Source organism: Manis pentadactyla, chromosome 3 (genome assembly GCF_030020395.1).
Source record: "Manis pentadactyla isolate mManPen7 chromosome 3, mManPen7.hap1, whole genome shotgun sequence".
Classification (NCBI taxonomy): domain Eukaryota; kingdom Metazoa; phylum Chordata; class Mammalia; order Pholidota; family Manidae; genus Manis; species Manis pentadactyla.
The window spans coordinates 22,158,581-22,178,701 of NC_080021.1; the positions used below are offsets into that span (position 1 = coordinate 22,158,581).

General features: G+C 42.3%; 1 protein-coding gene across 1 annotated transcript in view; it reads left to right on the plus strand.

The window, feature by feature from the left end:
• The window catches only part of SNTB1 (syntrophin beta 1), a 227,767-nt gene that overhangs the window by 197,439 nt on the left and 10,207 nt on the right, over nucleotides 1-20,121 (plus strand). Inside the window, exon 5 of the mRNA XM_036876299.2 lies at nucleotides 18,382-18,578. Within this exon, the coding sequence (XP_036732194.1) occupies nucleotides 18,382-18,578 (197 nt within the window). The remainder of the gene's footprint in view (nucleotides 1-18,381; nucleotides 18,579-20,121) is intronic.

Consider the following 20,121-nt stretch of genomic DNA (forward strand, 5'->3'; position numbering starts at 1 on the left):
TCCAGAAGATAGCCACATGTTTTTAGCTGGGAACCAGGCCTACATCTCTCAGAATAAATAATATTGAAATTTAATTCCTGAGTCTTCCAAGCTTCCAAATCTTTGGCAGGATAGCTATTAAAGTATTATTGACATTTATAATAAAACCTCCAAACATGGGGCAACAGAGACAAAGAACAAACTGCTGATCCATCAGGAGGGAACAGTGACATCTGTGAGATGGTCCCAGCCTAGGCATCTTCAGTAGAGTCTCCATCCTATTCCCTTTGAGAGGAACTCTACACATGTGTTTACTATCTTGAACTTCTTGTAGAATCATCAAGAAGGGTCTTCACTTGGTGGCACTAAGAATGTCATATAGGAATGTCCCACTGTGCTTTTTAAAGTTCACTAAGCACAAGAGATCCCATACTGTGTTCCTCTAGTGGGATGCTTCCTGTGGAAGTGGGGCTGCCAGGGTCTGTCTATTTCTTAGGACCTTCAAAGTACATTTATTATTCATGCGATATATTATCTTAATGCATCATTTGCTTACCTCCTTCTTTGAAGGCTAATATCCTGAGCACAAAAGCACATCAAACCTGAGTCTCACCTTCAAGTAGTTGAGAACTCTCAGACCTGGCTTCTGTTGCCAGCTCTTTCTGTATGTACTTTATGAGAATGGGAGCAGTTTTCATTACTCTTTTACCTCTGTCTCTTTTCCTAGATACTAGGCATGCTACATAGTGTTGTGGCCTCCCTGGCATAGTGCCTGGCAATACTGAGCCCTTAAATGTCTGTTGAATAAATTATTGAACAAAGTGGGACAAAGTCTGGCAGTTTGGTCCAACAGCCAGAGCATAGAGGACTGAGGTTTTTGGGCATCTGTCCTGAGCAAGAAATAGAAACAGGACAGGTTCACTGTTCTGAAGGGACTGAGGTGCCAAACAGGTTATAGTCAAGGCTCAGGTGCAAGGAAGAGAATGAGACCCAGTAGCAGAGCAAGAGGTAACACAAAATTAAGATGGCAATAGTGAATAGGAGCTGAAACACCTTGAAATCCCCACTTCCTGCTCATGATCCAAGTCATGGTTGATTATGGAGAACAGCCAGGGCGACCCGAAGACGGCCATTATTGGCCCCAGAGATGAATAGAGGAAGCCTTCAAGGGCTGGGAAATCAGGCCTACATCACTCATAAATAAATACAATCAGTAATTTAATTCCTGAGTCTTCCAAGCTTCTGAATCTTTGGCAGGATAGCTATTAAAGTACTATTGATGTTTACAATAAAACCTCAGTAATCAGAATCCAGACATCCTAAAATGTTCCTTCAAAGATTCAGGCTATTCAGTCTCAGAGTCCATTCAAAGTGAGTACAAACCCCAACACTGTCTGCAGTGCATACCTGCAGTCCTCGTCTGTGGGCCCTGTTGGGCAGATGCTGAGAGAGTCCCACACCCTCAACCAAAGAACGATTAGGGTACAGTCACGGTATTCCAGTTACGAAGGAGAGAAATGGAACCCACACCTCTGGGAAGGATTTTCAGGAACAAAAGTTTGAATAAGGTACAGTGTCTAGGTAACTCTCAGGCAGCTTGAAAATAAAGCTTACACATAGCTTTCTCTCCCCACTCCTGAATATTCTGGTTAATGGAGGCTGCTGGCCTTCCTTAGGAATTTTAAAAATTCATTTCTTCCATTATCCTAGTGACATTTTCAGTTACGTGGCTGTTATGGCCAGACCTTTTGGTTTGGCTACCATTTCAGACAGCCCAGATCTAGAACTTTTCCACCATCACAGAAAGTTCAGTTGGACAGCACTGCCCTAGAGCATAAATGACTATCTCAGAATGTATCCCATTCAGGCAAGTAACTGGACCTGCACACCCCCATAGAAACTCGGCTGCCCGGCGCAATGTCATCTTGTGGCTCTTCAGGCTCTCTGCACACACAGGGCACCAGGCAGCCACTGAAGAAAGTCTTCGATGGGAACCCTTAAAAGCAAAGCCCCCAGGAGCGGGGATGGCTTTGCAGACACAGTAAATGGCATCTGAGTCGGTTTGGGAGGGGCACCAAAAGGTTCTGTTGCAGGCTCACAACGGCAAGGGCATTTGGGCACCCAGCCTGTCTAGTAGAATTTATGCTTGATGGTTGCCTGAGAGGTAGAGTATGTCCAAGACATAAAGGCCCTATCTAGTCATCCTTACTTCATCCCCTCCAGCAGTAGGTAATGTGCTCTGCAGCAGCAGCCCACATATATGAGAGCCAGGGTTAACACCTTAGTTTTCCTCCAGCCAGGATGTGCTTAAGTCCAGGCTGATCACTCCCCTCCCTCTTTCGGGGGCCTCTTCTGTTAAATGCACCTGGAGGAATGCTGCTCCTCCAAAGTTCAAAGGGACATGTACTTTGGGGCAATATAGGTTCTTAACTGACCTTTTGGTTTTTGCATCAACCACCATGGTATGCATGCACTGGTCATGGCCCGCTTAGCTCTGCACCCCTGGGGGTGTGCCTGGAGAAGGACTTCCAGGGAAATGACTCCTTCCTTCTCTATGTCATCATGCTGAGGTGTAGCCCTTTTGCAGCTCCAGGCTGTTGAGCAGAGTTCACCCCAGCCAAAGATGGAAATTATTCCATCCTTGCAGATAAAGCTGGCTCTCTGAGGTAGGGAGGCTGTTCATTTCTAGCAGAGAAATCTCTGCCAGGGTGGTATAAGTGACAGGAAAATTCTGGATCCTTCCATTGCAGAAGTTACCCTAGCATTTCCCTTGGCTGCTTCCCAAGCCACATATTTAAGTTAAGTGACTTTCATTTACTTCCCATGTGCTCTATACATGCAGCAATGTCCCTTATATATGAGCATTTGGGTACATAGCCTGTCTAGTAGTATTTAACCCTGAGTGCATTTTTCTAAAGAAGGGGAGTCATCTCTCTTTTTAAATTTGTTTTTAAAACCCTTTATTGAGGAATACTATATAAATGGTAATGTACACAAATCCTAAATGTACAGGTAAATGAATTTTTATTTATGGATATAGAGCCATGTCTTACAAAATTTTATTATAGGGTATCTACTAATTAATTGTCCCGGGTGACATTATAAAGAAGGCCATCAAGGTACTACCATTTGCAAGGAGACCCAGATAGTAATAAACCAGTGGCTGGCCTTTGTGGAGGGAGCAAAGATTGAGGCAAATTCTACATAAGTTTGAAAAACTTGCCCAATTAAAGAATCACCTAGCTGTTTATTAAAGATTGCAGTCCTGAGGACCATGTCTAGGAGATTCTGGCTTGATAGGCCAGGGTTAGGAGTCAGAAGTATGTGTTTTTAACAAGAATCAGGCAAATGTAGCCCTCATGGTTACCACATTTAACCCCACAACTATGTGAGGTTTAGGTTTTATTCCTATTTCACAGAGAAGTAAACTGAGGAACTAAGCGTTTAAGCAACTTACCCACAGTCATACAGCTAGTAAGAGGGAGACCCAGGATTCTAATTCTGAGCCCACCTTTGTAACCACTGTTTTCTACAGCTTCCCAAGTGCATCTTTGGGCTTCTAGTGGGTCTTTGAATTTGCTGAGTGTATCATATAAATCTTGCCTTAGCTCTCCTGACAACTTAATCATGCCAGAGCTGGCTGCCCAGATCACACAGCAGAGTCGGGACAGAACTGTGGATGCTATCAGAAACTTGGAGTTTTTGCCCAGGGCTTAGTCCAGGAGTCTCAAAATGTGGTCCCCAGCCCAGTGGCGTGAGCACCACCTGGGAACTTGTTAAACATGCAGTATCTCCTCCTTGCTCCAGACCAGTTAAGTCAAAAACTCTGCACGTGGGGCCCAGCCCATCTGTGAGGTAACAAGCCTTGCAGGTGTTTCTCATGCAGGCTGGTTTTGAGAGCCACTGGCTTAGAGAACTGTTCTGCTGCGTCCCACACTCCCAAAGTTTGGGTAGGAATGGAACTCCACAGCAAGGACTTGGACCTTGCTTCCCTGTGGTTCTTGAGAAGCAGTTTTGCCTCAAGCTGTGATGACCACCAGTGAATCAGTTCAAAGGCTGTCCTGGGTCCATGTGCTCACAGAATCATCAGTGGCTCCTCAAGTGTGCTGTAGGGCTGCCCTACTTTTTCACTTAACATGATCTTAGATGCATTTTCCATTGGTATTTTGCACTCTATCTTAACTTCATTTTAATGACCATGTGCATAAGGTTCCCTACTGCATGCCCTTCAGGGCCAGGGTCTGGAAACTTACAAAATGGTTACTTACCAGCTTTGGGACCTTGGGCAAGTTTTGTAATAACATGTTCTAAGAAATCTTTAAAAACCCATCTTGTTGGCCAAAAAAGAAAAAGCATCTCCTTAAAAACTAAAAAAAAAAAAAAAAAAATTTACTGGGAGAGAGGAAAGATCACAATTTGACAGATGGGTTTACACTCCAGTTTTGCCCAGTCAGGCCCCAGTTTACAGGCTGTATGACCCTTGAGCAAATCCCTTCTCTTTTCTGATTCTCAGTTTCCTCATCTGAAAACTAGGATCATAAAGCCTGTTGCAGACTGATTATGAAAATTAAAACATGATGACTGTACTAGCCAGCTCCAACCACAAAAACAAAATACCAGAGACTGGAAGGTTTAAGCCGTAGATAATTACTTATCTTACAATACTGGAGGCTGGAACTGCAGGACCAGGGTGCCAGCACGGTTGCCCTCTGGTGAGAGCTCTGTTTGCAGATGGCGACCATCTTACTCTGTGCTCACAGGCCAAGTCTTCTCTGTGCCTGCGCATGGGGGTCGGGTGGGGTGGAACTCAGTTCGCTAGTGTCTCTTCACTAATCCCATCAAGGGCCCCACCCTTATGACCTCATGTAACCTTAATGACCTCCTTATTGGCCTTATCTCTAAACTAAGAGTCACAGGATAGTTAGGGCTTTAATATATGCATTGACAGGGTGAGGGTGGGGCAGAATTTAGTCCAAAGCAATGGCATAAGCACAGCCTTACTTAGCATAATGCCTGGCACAGAGCAGGACCGGGCAGCTGTCAGTCCCCTCCCCTCCACCTTCATAGTGCTGGGAAGCACTGTGCAGAATGCCGGTGACAGTCTTTTTCCCTGGGAGAAGAACTGGCTGGGAGGATAGCCAGTAGGAAACTGGTTTCTTCTGAAATTGAGTTACTCTATTAGACAGTTCATAGATATATGTTTAGGTTTCTTGGCTTTTTTTAGTCCCAGGCATATCTAATTTATATTTTTATGGCAGATGAAAATTTGATTGTGTTTCATAGCAATAGTACCAGAAATGCCCACATGTTCTTGGTGTCAACTGCCACGCAGCACAGTTTACTGGCTGACGAACTTCATCCAGCGCCTTGGTGCATCGATAATGAAATTTATAGCAGCGCACTTGGGAAGTTTGCAAATATGTTGTAATTTCAGCTGTTCTCATCCCTCAGCTTTTTATGAGTCCTTGGGAAAACCTCTTTTGCTTAGCCAAAGCGTATTTGATGTTGCTGAACATTAAAAAAAACAGGTACTCTTGCCCATATGGCACGATCTTCATTAATTGGCAAATGAGATAGGCCTACCGAGAGCAAGGATTAAGGTCACAGTATTTCTGGAATTCTAGAGGCTGTTTAGCCCAGAAGTTCTGCACACCTAGTCGCAGTGGTTGGCAAAAGGTTTGGAAGTACAGAGCTTGTAAAAAGGGTGACCTTGCTGTGAGCCCAGTTGTCTGAGCTGTGGGCCTGAGAGAAGGGACTGGGGTGGCGAAAAGGAGCTGGCGACTGTGCCCTTCTCTCCTTTGATGCCCCTTGGAGCCAAAGACGCTGAGTATTTCCACACATTATGTTGAGTAATCTTTGGTGCCGAAAGAACTAACCTGTTTCAAAGGGTGGAAAGTAGTTGTTGCCTCAGGCCAGCCTCAAAAATTTGGGGAATGCAATCCACTGGGAAACTTTGGCCAATTACATGCATCAAGCATTAATTTACAATCGGCCTGTGGTTTTCAACCAAGCCTTGGAGGCCTCGTCTCTCTAAGGGAATGGAGGCGTATTCCATGGGCATTTGCTAGGGTAACGTAAAAGGATCTACACAGTCAGGGATCTACACTGTGGCAAACTGAAAAATGTGAAGTTGGCCTACACACACATTCCTGCCTCTTGTTCCCATATACCTACTGCTCATACTAACTGCCAACCTCCTGCCCTCCCTCCCACCATCCGGAGCTCCTCAGAGTTGGTGGGTGGGAGATTAGCAGAGTGAGATCCATGGACCTAGGACTCAGACAAAGCAGAAGCTGAATCCTGAGACCTCTACTTGCAATGTGATCTTGGGCAGAGTATCAGTCTCTCTAAATCCAAGTCTTCTCATCAATACGAAGGGAGTAATAGTATCTCCTGTTTCACACAGTTATTGGTAGGACTGATTGATACAGTATATATGAATGTTTAGCATATGACTGAGACATAATAAGTAATTGATAAATGTTAGCTATTGTCAAGATTAGAGGAAATGGTTGAAATGAATCTATAAATGATGGGTACCTAATTGGACATATTTGATTCTATATGTAATACTGCATGTACCAGGGACTCATAGTGTCTAAAATCAAAATTACTGAGATATAAAGGCTAATAAAGAGTTGCAGGTTTGTTTGTAGGAACAATGAAGTGTGAGATGGAAATAGGGAGACTGGGCGACCCACACCACAAAGCTAGTTCTGAACGTCACTTGTAACACCACCACAGGTAGGTGGCCCATTGATGGGTTCCTCCTTGGGGCAGGAATGTTCAGTTCAATTTCAGAACCTTTAACAGGCTCCTGTTAGGCAGGCGTCAACATTGTACTAGGGGCTGATGATAGGGGAATTAAAAAAAAAAAAAGCTAAATGTGAGAGATAAAAGCCAAGTGGCCAAGTGTCATAATAGCTAATTGTTCAGGTTATTCACTCTTGGTTTCATTTTCCCCATAAAATAGGACTGACATTAATTGTCATTATCTTACATGGAGAAGTTCTTGAAAATCTTTCATAACACATATTCTATATGCATTGTGATATATGTTCAATTAATTAAAGCATAGATGGCGTAAGGGAATATGATGTAAGAGATAACTAGAAAACTCAAAGATTAAACAATTAGAGTTCTAAGATTGCTAAATAATGAAAAGACTATTAACTGAAAAGGAAAAATTTTTGAAGACACTTTATTGTCATGACATAGAGACTATCTGTCAGATTCTAAGTCTTTCTTACCTCTGGAGAAAGAATTTGCATGGGTGAATTAAACCCGTGGATGACCTGAAGTCTTCATTGTTCTCTCTCCCCTGAATTTCCTTGCTACCTACAGTGGACAAGCTGGAGCATGGCTACTTTTCCTGGTATGATGCAAAGAGTATCGACTTTGTAGTCATGTAGACCTAGGTTCGAATTCTGGACACTCACACTGCGACCTTGGGCAGCTACTTTACCACACAGACCCTGGTTTGCTTATTTCTAAACTGGAGCTCATAATATCACTCTCCAAGGGGCATTGTGCAGACTAAGTGAAATTAGTGTATCAATACAACCTTTTACATAGCCTGCATCTACTCCCCCACCACATTACTGCTGGCAGCTGGCTGTGAAAGGTCACAAGGCCGTGGAGAACAGTCATTTGTCTCTGGAACTCCAGCCAGATGACACTACTAGTCAAAGACTGGCTCCAGTCTGTTTTTCCTGCTCATTCACCTATGTTAAATTGGTCTTTGCTTATAGTCAATATTCCTCAATAATATCTATATTCTGAAAGATGGGACCTTGCCTAACCCTTTCATCTCCACATTGAGGGGAAAGAAGTTTGGAAGATAAGAAATGAGGCAATTGTTCAGCTATTGCTGGCTGTGGGGCAGTGTGCTGGGGGGTTGGAGCTCGGTAGTGATTCGTTCCTTTCACTTTTTTCCTAGGGCATCTGTTGACTGCTGGGTTCCCTTAGGGGTGGCCAGTGGATCTGAGTATTTGAGAGCATCAGAACCGTCTAAGGAGTCTGACCGGTTGTTTTTGCCTTCTGTTTTTGTGGTTTGCATTGTGGAATATGCTGGGAGATGTTAATTACAGTAATTAAGTAAAATGAGGATGTGATATTGCTTAGCAACCCAGTTACCTAATATGTAATTTTACTAATTTGGCTGGATCTGTGTGCTGCAACTGTTTTTGTTTTAATTAAGGATATTAATAATAATGTTTTTGTATGGAACATTTTATGCAACATTCTCTAACACCTATCCAGAATTAAATTATCGTGTAAGCATCCCTGGGAAACAAACTTTTTTTGTTTTTCTTGAAACCAGTCAGGCAAAAGAACCTATCTGAGGATCCAGATGCAATATGCAGGCTCATACCTCAGTTACTGGTGGAAAAACATTTGGACTGGTCTCCTGTGTGAATGAATATTTCCACTGCCAGGTTTCTCCAAGTCTTGGGCAAAGAATTTGATCTGAAAGTGGGCTTATCACACAGCCACACTGAGCCTCATGGAATTCACAACTTTGTACGTTTGAAACAATTTTAAAACATTTCACCCTTTCTTCTTACCTGGGTTCAGGGACCCAATTATGTACAATTCTTTACATGTACTCTGGATCCAGGCTGCCATGAGTGTGAAATCTTAACGACTTTCACTCTTTTGATCAAATGGTCACATTCTAACTCTGACTTAAAAACAACTCTCACTACTAAAAACACCAGTTGCTAAGACAGATATGGAAGAAGAAACAGGAGGTGGATATAGGCTTATCTCTTAGAATATTTCAGCCCACTTACCTTTCAAGATCACTTTTTTTCCAGGGCTGATTCAATCTGAAAATTAGCATTGAGTGGATGTAAACCCAGATTTTGCATTAGCCACTACTTTGTATGTTTGAGGGTCTGAAGGACGGAGAGAAGCCATAATATCTAACTGCCGTCACTAATCACAAACGTCTTGAGAAATTGTCCTCCTTGTGTTCTAGTATTAATTTAATCATCCATTTAACAAATATTTACCAAGTGCCTGCCATATGCCTGAAATAGTTCTAGGTGTTAAGCATACAGCAGGAAATAATCAAGCAAAAAGTCCTGTCTTGATCATTCTGACAGTCTTTCTTGGCTGTTCCTATATATTCTGCACCAGACACTGTTCATGCAGTATTCATACAGCTCATGTCATCCTCACAACACCATGAGTTAGGTGTGGTGTTACCCCTGCTTTGCATTTGAGGAATCGGAAGCATGGACTGTTTAAAAACTAGTCACACAATTGGCTAATAGCCACATTGGGGTATGTGACTCTGCTCTGTTCCCTCACATCTAAGACTTAATTTGTTCTCTTGCTCTGTTCTCTAGTATTATATGGTCTTATTCATTTGTTCACTTATTCATGCTCTTCGCTAATAGAAAATGTAAGATCTTGCTGAAGTTGGTGGCTTTACTTCTAACCATGGGAACATGTGTCTTAGTTTTGTGACCAGGGAACAAACCATGTCCATGGGTCTCAAGCAGTTTCAAGCAGAACTTAGAAATTGGGTGTGAAGCATGGTTTGAACGCCTGTGCTGGGGTGCCAGTATTTTTCTCTGGCTGGGTAAGGAAGTTATCATCTCTTGGGAGAGAGCATTTTCTTGGTTGTGTATTTTAGTCCCTGCCACAGATAAGAGACAGATGGTCATATTTTGTAAGGATACACAAATAGCTTAAAATGTAAAATAATTGAAAGATAAATAATAGCTATTTCAGAGCTTCCCCTGGGACTGCAGATCAGGAAAGATCTTTGGGAAGAATGTAAAAAGGCTGTTTCTGGAAGAATGGGAATTCAGGCAGACAGAGTCTATCCTTAGCCCTTCCTTTTCATATGTCTAAATGATGACTTTTAAAATCATAATGTCCAGCTGACATTTACTTGATACTTAGTTTCCAGAATCTGGCTATGACAATGTGTTCCCACATGGGGTCTGCAAATGAAGAGCCTGTTAGGAGGCATTTTTCACTAGCCCCACATTTCAGAGCATTTCCAAATAGGTCAGTTGTGTGTGTGTGTGTGTGTGCGCGCACGCACGCACATGCGTGTGCTCCCCTTTGCAAAATTGAACTTACATTTTCTGAATATTTTGAAAAACTTGGCATTCATGCAGGGGCTCAGCCGACATGTAAGGAGCACCTACCATGTGTCACGTAGGATACTAGACACATGGAATCAGTAAGGCCGGGGTAGGGCAAGGCTCCTGCGCTGAAGAACATCAAGATCTGGTAAGGCAGATGAGGTGGTAATCTTAAAACAGTGGGGTAAAAGATTGATCATGATGTGTGGGTGTCCCGACGAGGGGCGCCTACCTCGAAGAGATCATGCTGTGCTTGGTCTTGAACTCTGGCAGATTGACGTGCTGGTTCCCCAATACCTTCTTCCCTAGGAGCTGTCAACTTTGACCCATGAGCAACAACCTTTACAAAGTGGACATCCAAGAATACCCTCTGGCTGCCAGCTTTGGCAGTCTCGGCCTCACCGGAAATGCTCCTGCCTCACCTTAGATCCCAAGAAGAAATCACCTGCTCTGAGTGTGGTTCTCCCTGGATGGGCCAAGGTCCAGGGATGGCTTTAATCAAGCTGCAGATTCTCAAATGAGAACTGTCTCCGCCATCCCTGGGAAGTCACTGACCAGCCTGGGCTCAAGCACTTACACAGATACGTAGACATTTGTGCTAGCCCCCTTCCTTCCCATTCTTCACATGAAGCCTTCTTTTCCAGACAAAATATCTCTAAACTGTGCTTTTTATGGAGCAGGTTTGGATACTTGGCTGTTTTGATCATTGTCTTCTAACATCATAATATTTGTATGGCACCATATTTCAGTATCACTGGTTTCCTTTGTAATTCTATGTACTTCATCAATTTACATACATTATTCAGAGTAAGAGACCATAGGCTCCCTTACACTGCCGAAGGGACTCATGGAATAAAAAGATTAAGAAACCCTCTTTTAAAGCTTGGTGCCTGGGACTGAATTCTGTGTTAACTCAATGGTGAAAAACTGAGAGCTTTTCCTCTAAGATCAGGAACAAGACAAGGATGCCCACTGTCACCACTTTTATTGAACAAGTACTAGAAGTCCTAGATGTAGCAATTAGGCCAAGAAGTGTGGTCTTAGCAGTACAGGGGAACATGGGACCGTCGTCTGCTTACATTCCATTACTGTAGTTTATATTCACATTCGTGTTGTTAGTAGCTCTGGGTTGAGGCAATCATCAACTTAGTCTCCATTGGTGCTTTTACACCATGTCCCCCCGCCCCATTCTAGTTGTATTGTTGTTTTATCTTGTTTGTTTTTGGCTCCAACCACAGTGCTTAATCATCTTCCATCCTCATTCTTACCAGTTTTGGTCATCCACAGATTTGATGTGCATGTCCTCTACAGCTTCATATAATCATGTTAAAAATGTTCAAATAGGACAGGTCTGAGGCCGTAGTGCCACCTCCACCCCTAATTAAATTGATTCATAATGGCTGTGATCACTTAACAAAGTACTCATCTAACTGATAAGCTTTGTATCCAACACTTATTCCTTTTAAGTCCTAATGAATATTGAAGGACACTTTGCCAATATGATTTTTCTGTATATTCACTTCATTTACTTCTTTTCTAGTAATCTTGTCTCTGAATGGACCAGTTGCATGTAAGAAAGACACATAGGCCCTCATGAACTACTCTACTCTTTTCCAAAGTAAAAAATAGGTTATGAATCTTGCCTGGGAACAGGGTCACAGAATCTATTCCATGTTTTGGAAAAATGAAGATATAAATTTCCTGTCTTCCAACCTCTCACTTTCTCACCTGCATTTCCCAAAGGTCCCCCCAGAGTGTCACTCAGGGTGTTTCTAAGTCCTCCCCAGGACCCTGGTGAGTACCTTTCCCGCGGAGCACTTTGAGTTCATTTGAAGCAGCAGGGTTTTCTTTTCCAGATGCCACTGTACTTGACTCAACCCACATCCCAAAACTATTCTTTTCATAAAGCAACAAAGCAAGAATTTACAAGTAACGTTTTCTTTCAGGCTTCTGTCAGTATCACCATTAGCCTGACTACGCCTTATGGTCTTGTACCTCTGACACCTAAAGAGAGCAGCTCAACTTGTCTTCGGCATTGTTAGGAAACCTTTCCTTATTTGGGTCCAGGCTCCCATCGGCATGAATGTATCTTTTGAACAGTGTTTTGATTCTCAGTGAAAACTTCCTGTCCTTTGCAGCAGACATGGCCCTTTGTGGATCCCATTTTACTGAACTGAAAACCCAGGCATTAGGTTCTTAAAGATCTTAAGGACTTTATGTAATATTGCTTTAGCTTCTGTTAGTCTCAGGTGCCTCTGAGCCCTCTGAGTGAAGATGCTCAGTTAGCAAGCTATTGGACCATACTATCCAGTATCATGTATCAATATTATTTTATTGGCTTGAAGTTGGAATATGTCAGTTCATCTCAAGACAAAGATCTCAGAGCATTTGTAAATAGAATCATTCAACTATTTTTCTCTGTCTTTTCCTTGTAGCTGCCATTCCTACCACTGTGGCAGCCCACATAACAAAAAGAGATACGAGACAGGATCAGTGGCCTTGTTTCATTTTTGCAATGCCATGATTTAAAAGACAGCAAACTGTTCAGTTTCCTCAAGATGACACAGCAGTGAATGTCCACATTTCTATGTGTCATCCCCAACTTAGGCTGTTGACAATCAAAGGCATTAGTCGGGATGGTATAAAGAACAAAGGAGATCTATTACTTCCAACATTCTTGATAGGAACAAAATAACAATGTTTTATCAACAATAAATATATTGATAAATGTGGATTCCTTTTTGTCCTTGTGTCAGAATCCAGTTCTCTCCATTCTTGTGATGGAACTGCCTTTCCCAGAGGTCTTCATAATAATCAGGTTGCCCCAGTGAGGCAGCCATCCACCTAACCCTGGCTCACATCCTCCACTTGTCCTCTGCCAGGGTCTGGTTCTGACTCGCTTCCACATTCTAGGTGTGAGCCTCCCAAGAACTGGGACAGATCCTGGAGTGAGGAGTCTGTAGGAATCAGAAGGAAAAAGTGCGTTTCTCCTCTTAAACTGCGTCTTCTCAAGGCCTGGGCCACATGAGTTCGGCTCACCCTGTGCCTGGCCTGGAGTCTGGGGAGAGTAGGTGCTTTGATTAGTCTACTAGGGCTGCTATAACAAAACACTGCAGACAGTGTGGCTTAAACAATGGAAATTTATTTCCTCATAGTTCTGAAGACCAGAAGCCTAAGGTCAGATTTCTGGTGAGGACTTTCTTCCTGACTTAAAGACAGCTGCCTTCTTGCTCTGTCCACACGTGGCCTTTCTTCTGTGTGCATATGGAGGGAAACAGATCTCTGGTATCTCTTTCTTTTCTTATAAGGACACCAAACCTGCAGGTTAAGGCCCTGCCCTTATACCTCACTTAACCATTATTATCCCCTGATAGGCCACATTTCCAAATACAGTCCCTCTGGAGGCTAGGGCTTCAACAAAAGAATTTTAGGGGGACACAATTCAGTCCATACCAATGCTTCATAAATGCTTGTGAGATCTGTCAGCTGATCAATGGCAAAGTCTTTGAATGAATGAATGCATTGTAAGATAAATTTTAGCCGAAATAAGCAGGCGAAGAGAGGCAACAAAGGGCCAGGTAGTTTATTTGAATGCCACTCCCAGATGATGTTCCACAGTCTGGGTACTACAGGCCAGGGAAGTCACACCCTGTCAGGGAGGTGGGGGCTCATAAGGGGTTAGTAGGAGAGGAGTGGGCAAGCTATCCTAGGGGGTATGGAGAGGTATGATTGGCTAAAGGTGACATAGTAGACAGCTAGAAACTTTTTTTTCCTTCCAAGAGGGAGGAGGCTGACATCCGGGTCTTAGTTGGCACATCAGAAGGATGGAATTCAGGAAGAGCTGTCCCCTTTCCATATAAGGCACGGACCTTGGGGTCTGGTCTGTTCTCCCCCTATGGCATCTCTCTGTTCTGTTTGCATTTCCTTGTTTTTCCTTCCTCCAGCCTAACATGCATGACTTAGTGATTCTTCATGGTCAGTTGGAAGGAGGGGAGAAGAGACTTGCACAGAGCAGGACCCTCTGCTGTGGCCCCTCAGAGCACCCCAAATCCAAAAGGATCCTGTAATTTCAACTGGCAGGTCTCAACATTCTCTCCTGTCTCAGTTGCTGGAGGCCAAAAGGTGTAAGGTATTAATTAAGCCACAGGCATAGATATCATCCCATTCAGTTAGCTTCATTCTGAGAAAGGCTATTCCATAGCCATGGCCTGCAGGTGTTTGGCCTCAGGAGCTAGACATGGGCAGTTTAGAATAACCCAGGCACAAACAAATGCAAGAGAATGCAGATGAACTCATCTAGTATTACAGCAGTAGATTGCCACTAACATTAAACAACAAACAAAGCACATATGCCAGACCGAGTCAGAATATTTTTCAGTGCAACGGAAGTCCCAACTCTAAAAATTAAAGTGAAAGATTTGGGTTCATTTCAGTCTCATAGCCTTTTAAAGCTAATCTTTAAATTATAGGATATGTTACTTAGAGAAAATTTTAAGAAAAAAAAAACATAGTAAGAAATGAATTCACCCATAAAATTGCTTGACATTTTAATGGGTTTGTTTCCAAGTTTTTCTTTTACATGGCTCAGTTGGGTATCTAGAGGTTTTCAGTAGTTATATGAGCATTTCTCCACATTTACCTGTGTGTTTATAAGATAATTTTCAATGTCTGTGTAATGCCGTTCAGGGGATGCATACCCATATGTATCATGTGGGTGGTTATCTGATGTAGTTCACTTGCTTTTTAATCTGGAAAAAGCATCCTTTTGTTACAAGTTATGCACACTACATAACAGAGAATATGATTTGTTTTACTTCAAGTTTACATACAATACTGGACGTTTCTTGAACCAGTATTGGTATTTTCAAAAAAACATGTAATTCAGCATGTCTGCTATTCTTCAGATGGCAAATCAACTTGTTCTTTAGTATAAAATATTAGATAATTCACACTTGGTTGGTTGAATAATCAATTTCTCCTCTTCTCTTTTCAGTCAGTGGGAATTTGGTGATGAGACAAATAACAGTGTACACCCATAGTCCTCTCTCTCCTAAGGCTCTTCGTTCATTATCTACTCTAACACGTCGAGTTTCCTCACCACGGACTGTGCGTGCACAGTGTTGGTCAGCTAGGTGCAAGGCTTTCTCATAGCTTGTAATACTGTTAGTCATTTCATTCCTTACACCCAGACCTATCGAGTGCAAATTTTCTAACAAATTGCATTTTATACTTATTATTGGCTTCAATTTTATAGTCCCTCTGGAGAAAAATAAATATTGGTAGGAAATTCACCAGAATTTCCCATGAAGGTGAAGTCTTTTTCTTGCCTTACTGGTGCCTCTGTGTTACATTTATACTGGCCCTGGATTGTGACAGAGTTGATGTCCCTTAGATGGAAATTTAGGGGATAGAAGGTGAGAACATATTAAGCCAGGGAAAGCATAAGGCAACTAATTTTTTATTGAATGTTTATTATGATGGACTAAATATTGGATTACATGATTTATATGTTTTGTTGTAGTAAATCATAATCATACATGGCAGAATTATATTTTTAAAATAAGGAAACGGTCAGGGCAAGGGATGAAAATAATATTTGTTGTGTACAAACCATATGCTAGGTTCTGTGCAAGGTACAGTGCATAGATTATAAGGTGGTGCTTCTTAGAACATTTAACAAAGGGCAGAACAGGGATCTAACAGGTTTTTATGCCTCCCAAACCTATGTACCATTTCAGTTTACCATGTGGCCGGCCAGCTGTGCCCAACTAATGCAGACTTCAGGATTTTGATAAGCAAGAGCTAGATAACTATCCTAAAGCAACTAAAACTGAGACACCTTTGAGTATTAAAACACTGCTGGGAAACTAAGAAAATACAGTATAAATTCTTACTTTCTATATGTACTTTTTCTTAATGAATTTTTACCTGTCAATCCCTTTAAAACCTGTCTTAGGCTTTTGAGAAACACTTTCTTTTTCCTCTAGCCTCACCTACATTTTCAAAACTCCAGCAGCTTCTTAGTCACTCTTGCTCACTTCTCATTACAAACTGCCTCCTCCCTCCTGACATTTTGGCCTCAGTGGTTACGTGGGGATTAAGCCCCCAGGTGTGGGCACCCACATCAGTAGATGTTTCCCTGCACAGTGTCCTAGACTCTTCTCTCAGTGAGAGTCATGAAATTTCTCTTTTTTTAAATAGAGGTATGATTGACAAATAAAATCAGATATATTTAAAATATACAATGTGATGATTGTATAAAGTATACAATTTGTGAATTGACTGCAGCAGTCAAGTTAATTAATACAGTATCATCACACAAAAACCTTTCCTGTTTTTGGTGGGAACATTTAAGATTTACTCCCTTAGCCAATTTCAAGTATACAATACAGTACTATTAACTATAGTCACCATGCTGTACGTAAGATCCTCTGAACCTATTCATCTTATAACGAAAAGTTTATACCCTTTGACCAATATCTTCCCATTTCCCCTACTCCCCAGCCTCATGGCAACCACCATTCTACTCTGTTTCTATGAGTTTGGCTTTTTTTTTTTACCAGATTCCACATATAAATGATACATACCATTTACTTAGCATAATGCCCTACAGGTTTATCCATGATGCTGCAAATGGCAGGATTTCCTTCATTTTTATGGCTGAATAATATTCCATTGTTTGTATGTACCACATTTGCTTTATCCATTCATCCATCGACAGACACTTAGGTGGTTTCTGTATCTTGGCTATTGTGAATAATACTGCTGTGAACATGGGGGTGCAGTTATCTCTTCAAGATCCTGATTTTGCTTCCTTCAGACATATTCCTGTAAGTGGGAATGCTGGATCATGTGGCAGTCCTGATGTTAATTTTTTTAGGAACCTCCACACTATTTTCCGTAATGGTGGTACCAATTTACATGCCACCAACAATGTGTGAGGGTTCCCATTTCTCCACATTCTTGCCAACATTTATTACCTTTGGAAACTTCTTTACCCTCAAAGAATTTGCTACTGAAAAGATTTTTAACAAATCTTTTCTTCAAGTCAGCATTGCAAACCACCCCTCCCACCTAATTCACTTTGTGAATAAAAGAAAGCTCCTCGGGCCTTCAGAAATCCAACAGGCTGCACTGTTTTATTTCACTGATAATTTAAGTTTACCATACTTAAGCTTACAAAGAAAAAATAAGCTTTGGGATTTCCTTTATGCACGTTTTAATCTAGAATTCACAAGCCCTTTGCCTAAGAAAATGACTCTCCCATCCACCAAGTGAAGAGACACCTGGAATTCCTCTGGCAAATGGTAAAGTAATTCTTTCTGTATTAAAAGGTAAGGCAGAAAGTGCAAACACCGTGGAGAGAAGTAACATTTGCAAAGTTATACTCATGCTATGCTGCCAGTTACTGATACGAGTGTCTCCCAAAAGGAGGTTGAGATATGGAGAAGTAGGAGCGAGCACGAGAGATTGAGTTCTAAAAGGGACAAAAGTGGGAGCTGGTGCCTGCTCAGAAGGCAGCACTCAGAGACCTTGACTCCTCACAGTTAAGTCTGTCCTTTCAGAAAGTACTTACTACGGGAGTCATGTTTTATGCTGAGCTTAAGTTCTAAAGTCAGTGTGAAAGTCATGTGCAGTAAAAATCACTCCTGAAAATTCCATAAATCCTCCATTTCTCAAGAAGTCCGGTATCGCCAGGTCTACTTTAACACAGGCACACAGCCTGCTACTTCTTCATTTGAGTCCCATGGTTGTTCACTTGCGTTTGGAGGCTACGGGCATGAAGAACACATACCCAGCAGTACATTCACTGCAGCCAGAAGCTCCAAACTACAAAACACAGGAGGAACTAAGTTTAAATCAGGAAACAATAGATTTCCTTTCCCATCTCACACTCACACTGGGACATATATATACCCAGGAGTGGAATGGTGGGAGGAGTTTTACACACTATTGAAATTGTTCTGTCTTCTGTACTTAGTTCTCCTTCTTTTTGAGTGAGTGAGTATAGCTGAATTTGTCTAACTATAGTTAAAGTCCTATTATTCAACTGCTCTGAATATTCAACCAAATACACAGTTCTTGGGCACTTTGTAAATCTCAGTCTCCCCCAGGAGAGGAGCTGGGTGAAGAGATGGCAGGAAGCTATGGCAAACGCTAGGGTACCAGGACCCTTTGGTTCCAGGTCATAAAAATTAAGAGAAAATCACCAATTTGGGGGCTTTTACCAAGTGACACATCAGGTGAATGAAGTGGTTTCCATTTTGATGATTTTCTTCTCTCTCTTCCTCAACAGGCTGGTCCATTCAGGTCCAGGGAAAGGGTCACCCCAGGCTGGTATGGATCTATCTTTTGCAACACGAACTGGTACCAGGCAGGGGATTGAAACGCATCTCTTCAGGGCAGAGATCAGCAGGGACCTCTCCCATTGGACGAGGAGCATAGTACAGGCGTGCCACAACTCGGCTGAACTCATCACCGAAATCAGCACAGGTGAGCACGGCGGGCTCGGGGCTGCTGATGCCATGCTCTTACAGGAAGACTGCACCCTCTCCTCCACCCGGCTCCTTGTGGGCCTTTGGGGGTATGTAAAATTCCAGAAGCAAAGTTAAATTCTTCTAAATCAAGGCACTATATGCCCTACTAAAATGGAGCCTAAGGTTTTGTTGGTGAGAAGACTTATCCCATCTCTGTTGAAGAAAAGTTGATAACTTGAGTAGTCAGGTGTGATTTTCTTCCCTATACCCCCCACATGGCTTCCTGGAGGCATGGACTTTGAGGCACAAACTAGTAAGGTTCTTGTTATAAACAACAGGAATTGGTTAATTTATCCCAGAATAAAATTATTGGAAATGTATTAGGAGCTCACAGATCAGAGAGAAACAGGCTATGAAAAAGAGTGGGAAACAAAGGAATCTAGGTGGGGTTAAGCAGAGCAAAGGGAAAGACTTTGGGAGGAGTCCCTAGTGACCCCTGCCCCTGGTATGAATGGGGAGGCAGAGGCCGGATGACAGAAGCATTCAGTTCAAGCGTTCAGGTGGCATTCTGTCTGAGAAGAACTAGCTAGTGGTAGAAACGAGATGGTTGTGTAGAAGAAGGCTTCTATACAATACTGTGGACTGAGTACTTGCAACATGCCCATGACAAATCAAAAACTCTAGAGACCAAAGGATGTCTGAAATAAAAGGTTCATAGACCCTTTGCAGATGCAGCAGATAAAGGACTAAGTCCCAGGACAGGAAGTTTCTGCTTCACTAGTAAGGTCAGTTCGCAGAAACAACTTGTCTGCCAGACTCAAGAAATGGTACATTTATGGGGGTCTCAAGAAAAGAAAATTCTGTAAATTAACCTTGGCTACAGAAAAGGAAGGTGGGCTAACATGGGACAGGGAAAGGCCTGGGATGGGGGTTAGTCCAGAGAGAAGGCTCGTGAGTTGGTTGATGGTGGTCAGACACTGTTCACATGTAAGGGGGATGCAGTGGTCCTGGGGGCCTGTTAGGTAATTGTTGAAATGACTTCATCTGGGAACGAGGAGTTTCTGGATAGCTCTGTCCCACAGCTCTTGACGGATCACCTGCTCTTGTCTCCCTCATTCTTTGGGTGTTATGCTTAATTTGGGACATTTAAGAATTTTTCCTTATGATGAGGCATTTTATATAGTGTCTCTGAGTGTTTTTTACACTGTGAGAAGCCACTCTATTATGGGTCCTGAAATCAATTAATTGAGGCAAGACCAACATTCTAAAACTAAATTAAATCAAATAGAAGTATCGGTGTAAATATTGTTTTGTTCTATAAACTTTCAATTTGGGCAAGGGGGCAATGGGTGTGTGTCCTGGACCACAATACATTGCCTTATCTAATCCTCACAATTCCTTTGTCAACCTGATGTTATAAATCAGCAAATTCTTACGGAAGGTTAAGTAACTTGTCCAAGATCACACAACTAATAAATGACAGACCTGACTTTAGCTCTAGATTGTGTCTCTCTAGAGGCACTCACTCACTAGGGGGCCTACAGAAACATGGCTCTTCT